At 40.9% G+C, this 9,111-nt stretch overlaps 1 protein-coding gene across 1 annotated transcript in view; it reads left to right on the plus strand.

Moving 5' to 3' along the window:
• CSTF3 (cleavage stimulation factor subunit 3) overlaps window positions 1-6,261 on the plus strand; it is an 83,639-nt gene extending 77,378 nt beyond the window's left edge. Inside the window, exons 17-21 of the mRNA XM_077321907.1 lie at window positions 1,478-1,673; window positions 2,535-2,688; window positions 3,033-3,127; window positions 3,233-3,293; window positions 5,535-6,261. Coding sequence (XP_077178022.1) covers window positions 1,478-1,673; window positions 2,535-2,688; window positions 3,033-3,127; window positions 3,233-3,293; window positions 5,535-5,737 — 709 coding nt within the window. The 3' untranslated portion in view covers window positions 5,738-6,261. The remainder of the gene's footprint in view (window positions 1-1,477; window positions 1,674-2,534; window positions 2,689-3,032; window positions 3,128-3,232; window positions 3,294-5,534) is intronic.
• The last annotated feature ends 2,850 nt before the right edge of the window (window positions 6,262-9,111 follow it).

Here is a 9,111-nt window from a genome sequence, read left to right on the forward strand (position 1 = left end):
CACACAAAGGAGCACATTTCATTATTTCTTTTTCACTTGACAAATTTTGAACTTTCTTGCAATTAATGATGTCATACCTGACAGACAAGTGAATTTCATCGGTTCAGTTACCAGCCCCCTCCCCAAAAAAACCTTTGGGCTCCCCTGTTTGCATTTTTCAATCTGGCCCCTTTCAAATGTGCCAGGGACCCCTAGAGCGCCATATGGCTCCCACTGAGAATGGCTGAACTAGACAGTACAGGAGGAGGCAACCCTTTAAGTACCTTGTCCCCAAACTGCTTGGTGTAGAGGTTAAGAGTGGAGAGTTGGGTTTGATTCCCACTTCTCCACATGCAGCCAGCTGGCCTAGTTCTCACAATTCTCACAGAGCGCTTCTGTCAGAGCTCACTTACCTTGCAGGCAATTGTAAGCCACTTTGAGACTCCTTGAGGTAATGAAAAATGGGGTATAAAAACCAATTCTTCTTAAGACTTAAAGAATCAACACATTGAATTAGGCCCAGAAATGTTGGTTAGCCAGTGCATATGTTTCAACACAGTGAAGATACAATACTTGACTCCGGACCCCAGCAATAGACTAGCCAGTGAATTCTGAACCAAGAAAAGTTTCTGGAGAGTATTCAAAGGCTGCCCAATATAAAGTGCTTTAGAATCCTCTAATCTAGATGTGATCTGTGGCCAGATCATGCTTGTCAAGGAAAAGCCACTTGTTTTTCAGTTGAAGTGGACAAAAGACATTGCATGTTCCAGGATCAAGTTACACACCCATGCTGTGAACCCGCTCTTTCAATAGGGCAACCCTTTCTAGAATAGGCTGACTCCTCTGTCCCTGAGTGGCTTTGTCATTGACAAACATCACTTCAGCTTTGTCTAGACTGAACTTCATCTTATTGGCCACAATTTATTCCCATTACCATCTCCAGATATTTATTCAGAACTTGCATAAAACCATCAGTCTCAGCTATTAAGGGGAAATTGAATTGAGTGTTGTCAGCATATGGGTATCACCTCACAAATCCATAGACAATTTCTCCCACTAGTCTCATATAGATGTTAAATAGCATAGAGGCCAAGATGGACTCCTACAGAATGCCACAGGACTGAACAGCAGTTTCCCAATATCACCTACTTGAACCACTTTATGAATCTGTTATGGCTTTTGGTTGCAGAATAAGGAAGTGATAAGAGGTACCTGTCAGTTGCCTAGCGACTGTCCATGTTTCCTATAGTTCCCTTCTTCTCCTGGCATAATTCTTAAACCAGCATCAAACTGGCTATCCTGAGGTAGCAACCCATTAGAAAAAGCAGGATGGGTAGGAGTCATTCGGTCTGGTTTGCCAGGATTGCAGATTTAGCTTGAGGCCTCCTGGCTTCCAGACTGTAGGTATATAATAATAAAGAGCAGCTTGTGTTTTCTTCACTTTTATGTACCACTTTCTCCTTGATCATTTGTTTGTTTTCTCTATTCCCCTCTACAGAGAAATTTGGGCCCGGTTTTTAGCTTTTGAAAGTAACATTGGTGACCTGGCTAGTATACTTAAAGTAGAAAAACGGAGATTCACAGCCTTCAAAGAGGAATATGAGGGCAAAGAAACAGCTCTGCTAGTAGACAGATACAAGTTCATGGATCTGTATCCCTGCTCTGCTAGTGAACTCAAAGCTCTTGGTTACAAGGTAAGAAGATGGGGACATTCCAAAGTGCGTCTTGGAAAAGCAAATACAGTTGCCTTACATTATCATGTACTCGGCCTTCATAATGACTAATCACTTTCAGTGTTTGGATTGAAACATGAGCAGTGGTTTGGTATCTTTTAAATACTGTAGGCTGGTCTGCAGCACCATATTGATAACCCTCAGACATGGCCACTGTAGTTTTGTGGAAAGCTGTGGACAAGGGCAATTTTCTCCATACCCATGGAGAAAAGAAGGGTGGACAAAACAAAATGTGAGTTGTTGAGAGTCGATGCACATGAGCAGTTTGCAACTGCATAAATTTACTTTTTACTTAATTTGATTAGATGCTATGAAGTAAATTCTGGCAATTAAGGTAGCAATTCAGAAGAGGAAGATGAAGAGTTGGTTCTTATATGCCGCTTTTCTCTACCCGAAGGAGGCTCAAAGTGGCCTTCCCTTTCCTCTCCCCACAACAGACACCCTGTGAGGTGGGTGAGGCTGAGAGAGCCCTGATATCACTGCTCGGTCAGAACAGTTTTAACAGTGACGTGGCGAGCCCAAGGTGACCCAGCTGGCTGCATGTGGGGGAGTGCAGAATCGAACCCGGCATGCCAGAAGTCCGCACTCCTAACCACTACACCAAACTGAGAGTTAATAAATGTAATAATATGTAGGAACAGACAGAACACTCATTCTCTTGCTCAGTCTTTTGAAGAAAAGGATCCCCTATGACTGCTAGCAGCAGAGACAGTAGTCTGTAGATCTGAGACAATAGAACATGAGAAGTAGTGGCACTTGAACACATCTTTTGTTTGACTACAAATTTTAATTTGGGCTTCTTTTCATTGGATGAATTTCTAGGATGTGTCTCGTGCAAAATTAGCAACCATGATTCCAGATCCTGTTGTGGCTCCTTCAATAGTGCCTGTGCTAAAAGATGAAGTGGACAGGAAACCAGAGTATCCAAAGCCAGATACACAGCAGATGATTCCATTTCAGCCAAGACATTTAGCACGTAAGTTAGTTTCCAAGTCATGGCAAAAGTTACAACAAATCTTAGCTTCTACCTTACTCTGACTGGTCTTCACTTTGTTTTTACAATTCATTCTTAACACACACATGTATTGAAAGATCTTATTGAATCTTATTGAATGTCTGAATAGTTTTTATGCCTAGTTATAAAACTTCCTTAAGTGCTTTCCCAAACTGGAATCTTATTCATGTTTATTCTCATTCTTGTACATTGCTTTATGAAATCAGTCACCTAACCTATTTGTCAGTTATCAGTGCTCATCTTGCAGTCTTCTCCAATACAAGAGCCCTTAAGACTGAAGCATGTATTGTTTTCTTACTTGCTAGCTCCAGGTTTGCATCCAGTCCCCGGTGGTGTCTTCCCAGTCCCTCCTGCTGCTGTAGTTCTAATGAAGCTTCTCCCACCTCCTGTGTGTTTCCAGGTTGGTCATTATGTTCTGATAAGATATCAAAGCCTTTTTAGCCTGCTTCTGTGTACTAAACCATTTATTACAGCCACTGAAACCACCTATTGTTTTCCCTTGCAGGGCCCTTTTGTGCAAGTGGATGAACTCATGGAAATTTTTAGGAGATGCAAACTGCCAGACAGTAAGTTATTTTTATCCAGTTAAGCATAGAATGGTACCAGTGCTACTACACTGAAATTTTGAACTGTTGTGAATATCTGTTTGCATTACTGACACGTTGAAGTTCAATGCTAAAATAATTGCTAAGATGGCAGAGATAATATGTATGTGAATGCTCCATTAGCAGAACAAAAATTTAAAAACATGCCAGTTCAAGTAGCATATCTTCAGCCAACTAATTTAATCTATCCCACCAGAGTTATCTGGCTGATGCTCAGGTTTGCCTGGCACAGAGGATCTGCTCTAATTTTCTCAAATGAAACTAGTACATGAGAAAGAAGGATTCCATTCTTCAAGCAGACCAGACATGTACACTGTACACTTTGGCCCAAAATTATTAGAAGGCTTCAGATGATCTTTAATGTCCATTCACATTGTGGTAATGTGTGGCTGCTTCACACACACACACACACACATACACCCCACACACCAGTTGATTATTATTGTGGATCTCAGAAGACGTTGTGGTAAAGGTCATTACTGGATAAAAGTGTAAAGAATCAAGACTGCCATGATAGTGATCTTGCAAATAACAATAGGGTGTCAAGCCCTACCCCTCCTTTAGTTTCGTGTTGTGAATTATATTATACAAATCAGTCTATTGGTAATAGTTCCCAACATTCCCTCACAAATTAATTCCTGTTTAAAATGTGCCATCTGATGTTATCAATAATTAATTCTTAAAAAAAATCATTCTACTTGCCAATCATTCTACTTTCCTAACTCCACATTTTCCACTCCCTTGATATGTGGTGTATCCCCATATTTTCTCACCTATGTGCGTTGCAAAGTTTTGTTTTATTATAGGAACAGAAATCCCACTAAACTCTCATGGAATCTCAGATCCTGAGTCACAGATGTCATGCAGAGACTGGCAATTGCTTGCTGGGGAAGCACAGAAAAGATTTGTCCATCCCATCTAATGGGGAAGGCTGAGGCCTGGAAAGATTGATCCCACATGACAATGGACAGCTGTGTCTACATTTTTAGCATTCAGCATTAGGTGCTTCACTGGCAGCTCTGCATGTGGTATGCAGATACCCAGTCCTGGGAATCACAATCACAAGCAACCTGCATGGTTCCTAAGCCAGCAGGCAAACTGTTTCTGCAGTCTTATGGCACTCTCTGGAAAAGGAAATTGGTGCTGAATAAAAATAGAATTTCATTTCCGAGACAGAAAGACTGAAATGTGAGGCAGCTTCTGTAAGTTGTTATCAGAGAACTATAGTTTGAAAATTCCACAGAATCAAAAGCAAAATTAGGCGGCTGTAAACAAGCCAGTTAGTAACATTACAAAGCCAAGTTCGTTTTTTGTTTTGTTTTTTTAAAGGACCACAAGTAGGCTATGTATTAATACGTAGCCCATAAAACATAACACAGATCTAGCTTCATACAGTATCATGGTTCCATTCTTCATTCTGCTTCAATCAAGGCTGCCTCACGCTTAAGGAAACAAATATTTTCAGCTTTATTAATTCCTGTCCTGAGGTCAATACTGCATTTAAAGGGTAGTCTTGCACATGTCAGTATGCTCTGGGCACACATTATCGCTCAAGAGCAAGGAATGCCTGAGGAAGGGGTGGAAAGTATTCCATATTATAGTCATTTTATTACAACACTTCCCTCGTTTGAATATTGAAGGAGTAAATGGATCATATCTTCTAATGAACAGCTACATTTTAAATATACATGGCACATGGCTGAATAAATCTTTTGCGGTACAGTGGCAGCTTCATTCTTTCTCTGATCTTATTCTTTGAATGCACATTGACTACACATTTCCTTAACATAGCATTTCTTCAGGCAGGTGGTTCAATCAAGCCATCTGTTATCCAGCCTTCTCGCAAAGCTGATTCTTTGTGCAGTGAAGTGGGATAAGAGGGGAAATTGCCCTTCCTGCTTCTTCCATGGGAGGAGCTGTCTCTTCATTCCGCAGAGCTCCACAGACGTTAGAGGAAGGAAGGAAGGAACAATTTCTCCCCTTCTCACTACACCCGCCAATATGAGGGCCATATGGCCACAGGAATCACCTTTTCCATGTCAATACGTGATAGATCATTTTTTCAACTGAGTAACGATTCTGCTCCAGTGGCCTCTCCAGTCTTTTAAAAGGAAATTGCCAAATATAATGCTACTACTGATGGACTAATTTCTAAAGATTTCTTCTCAACACTAACATCACCTTTTCTTTGCCCTTCCCAAGCTGTTGATGAAGCTATAAGGCTCATTACGGGAGGCCTGCCTGAACTATCTATGGAAGGGAATGGACCTTTGGAAAATAACGCCCTTCTCAATAAAGCTGTCAAGAGACCAAATGAAGACTCAGATGATGAGGAAGAAAAAGGATCAGTGGTTCCTCCCATCCATGACATTTACAGAGCACGCCAGCAAAAGCGGATTCGGTGAGGCAGGTTGCAAAGACAGTGGTAAAAGACAAAGGACTTCTAACAGAATTTCCTTCCTTCTACCAATCAAACATTTGAAATGGACTACAGTTTCTAACATGCATCTTGCAACTGAGGTTGTTTTGTTACTGTGGTGCCTCTTTTTTACCAGCTCGTTCTTCATCAGAAAAGAAAAGGGCAGACGAGTCTTAGAATGAGCAAATCTGAGCTCTGGCAAAAATTAAGTTTTTGATCACGAACTGTACAAAATGTCCAAATTGCATCCGGTTGTTCCTCAAGTGCATCTCCATCTACCACTTGAAATCTCGTTGGGGTTTCGACAGTTTTATTTTAAAAACTGGATTGCTTATAATTGTGAACTATTTTATATTCACACTTCTGGAAAACAAACCGTTGTTCTCAGTTTGCTCATGTAGTGTCTGTCCTGCCTTATTCTTTGTTTTTATTTATGGCAGAATAAATGGAAGCTGTTTTTGTAGGTTAAAATGGAAGAACAGTCCTTTCAAATAAAGGAACTCCATAATATGTCTCATCCTGTTTCATTGAGAACACAAGAGGAGTTTAAACGTCATGAAACAAAAATGAGTTATTAGCAGTAACATGCTTCAGAAATTTAGGGATATAGATCACTGACATTGATTGTAATTTTTCCTATATTAGCAAATTTGGCACCACCCCGACACGTTGTAGTTAGGAGCAGTATATAAATCATCAAATGAATAAATCAAATAAATTCTGATCCTAAAGTTACAGCTCTTAGCTTCTGCTCCAGATCAATAAAGAGCAGGATATTAATTACTTTACATGACAAGTCTATTTGCCTGACTCCAAGACTTTAGAGCACTTGCTTGGAAATGAATATGAAACCCTCTAAACATGTTTATGAACATCACCCCTTTGCTTTAGCTTAGATTGATGTGCACAGTTCCTCTAATGACCCTTCTCTATAAACATTCTGCTATAAGGGATATTACTGGCAGTACCCTAGGGCTAATACTTCTGTTCATGGCCACAGCAACTTGGGGGACAACTTAAAAAAAAAAACAAAGAATGTATGCTCACGGAAACCTAAAGAAACTGTGTTCACCCTCAGAGCACTAACCACAGTCTTGCTCCTTGCCAACAGCTGACCTGGGCTTTTGCAGTGAGAGCATGCAGTGATCAAAGAGAACTGCAAAGCTAGTCAGACTCAGCTTACCTGTCAGTTTTCTCTAAACCAATTTGGAACAGGAACTTCATGCTCAATATGCTGGAGCACAAGGAACACCCATGGCCTTAGGCAGAAGAGCGGTCTTTCCATTTTCATCACCATCTCTTTCAACAAGGCACAATATTGACCAGGTCTTCTGTCATTCACAGATTTCCACTACAAAGTTACTGCTCTGTCCAAGGCCCTCAAAAAAAGCCAATCTTAGAATCATCACTGGCCTCTAATCTTAGAATTAGGGGCTTGGAAAAGAAATAGACACTATAAAAAAAAAACAATTGTCAGGCCTAACCCATTCCTTGTTCCCAAGGTAAATACCTTAGGATTTTACCACCCTTTCCCCCCTGTTTTTAACATCTTAAGGAAATGACACAATTTCAATGCTGCATTTCTTCACAAGAAGTAACTGGTAGTGCATGGTAGCTTTTTCTATAGCTACTGTGTGGGCACCAATTTTCTGAATCTTGACAACTCTAAAATGTTCTTTTACAGACAGAAGAGATGCACATCAAAATTTTAGATTAATTTTGGATTCAGATCTGGGGAGGGTATGCGTTCTTATTCTGAACTTTTTGACCACACATAATGGAGGTAATATTTCCAGTGGATAATAGAGAAGACAAATCTACCATGCATAGGAACTAATCAGCCTACTATTGCATATGGCCAGTGAAGTCAAGCCTACCAATCAGAAATAATGCCTCTATTGTTTCCCATGGATGGTAAAACCCAGCCTTGAAGACCATCTGATCTTATCTGATCATTGCTATATGTCTCTAGACCAGCCGTTCTCAACTTTTTTACAAATGAGAAATGCCTAAAACATTCTTCAGGTGTCAAGAAACCCCAGAAGTGGTGTGATCATGCAGAATATTGTTGGGAAGCATAGCTATGTACATGCGCACACGGGCTCCTCCCCTTCCCACCCCCTTCCAGGTCCATCACTATTTTGGGAGGGATGGGTTAGTCAACATTACCATATATGGTCATATCACCCAATACATGTTTAACAAATTTAAACAAATATATTAAAAATAAATTAATTCCCACCCATTTGGGAAACCTTTCCAGGGATGTCAAGAACCCAGATTTTCATGAAACCCTGGTTGAGAAGGCCTACTGTACACCCTTCAAACTATAAAGGGCTATTATTCCCTATGGGGGTGGAGGGGGTGTTCCCATTTTGGAGGTCTGAAAATGACATTGCTTTAAAAGTTAAAGGAAGATAGACACTGTTGAACAAATGTTTAGCATACCAGCTTCCTTTCCCTTGGCTCCACACCTTCAAAATCCAGAATACTACTAAAATCCTGGGAAATGTTTTTTGTTACTTCCAGAATTTGGGAGTGGCTTTGGTCATTTCAGATATCCCCAAGCCAACCCAAAACAGTTTATTTCCAGTTTATTTAGTGTATGGCATGTGTGTAATATCGCCAGGAGATCCCAAGTTTGTACGGCTGCCAAGCAAGAGACCTTCAGGGGTGTTTGCCATTGCTTACCCCTGGCATCATGATCCTGACATTTCTTGGAGGTTGTCCTATCAAATGCTAGCCAGGGCTGACTTGCCTTCGTTTTCAAGATCTGATGGGATCAGGCTTGTCTGGGCTATCCAGCTTGGGTATATCTGAATGTACACTCTAGTTTGAGAACAGATCAGTGGTCCATCTAGTCGAGCATCCTCACAGTGGCCAACCAGTTCCTCTGGAGAGCCAGCAACAGAGCAGAGCATGCAGCTTTGCCCCTGATGTTGCTTCCTGGCACTGATATTGAGGTTTACTGCCTCTGTATGTGGAGGTTCCCTTTAACCTAACCTCCATGAGTCTGTCTATTTCTTTTAGAGCCATCTATGCCTGTGGCCCTCCCGATATCCTCTGGCAGTGAATGCCATGTTTTAATCACTCGTTGTGCGAAGAATTTTTGCCCACCCTGAATCTACTGTTCACTAACTTCATTTGATGCCCTTGAGTTCTAGCATTTTGGGAGAGGAAGGAAAAGTTGTCTTTATCCATTTTATCTACAAAGTTTTGCAAACCTGTTCTGCCTAGCCTCATCAGAAATCCATCTACGCCTGTGGCTGTCATTACATCTTCTGGCACTGAATTCCACCTTTTAATTGCTCACTGACTAAGTAAGTATTTCTTATTGTCCAACTTGAATCTACTGTCCAT

Source organism: Paroedura picta, chromosome 2 (assembly GCF_049243985.1).
Source record: "Paroedura picta isolate Pp20150507F chromosome 2, Ppicta_v3.0, whole genome shotgun sequence".
Taxonomy (NCBI): domain Eukaryota; kingdom Metazoa; phylum Chordata; class Lepidosauria; order Squamata; family Gekkonidae; genus Paroedura; species Paroedura picta.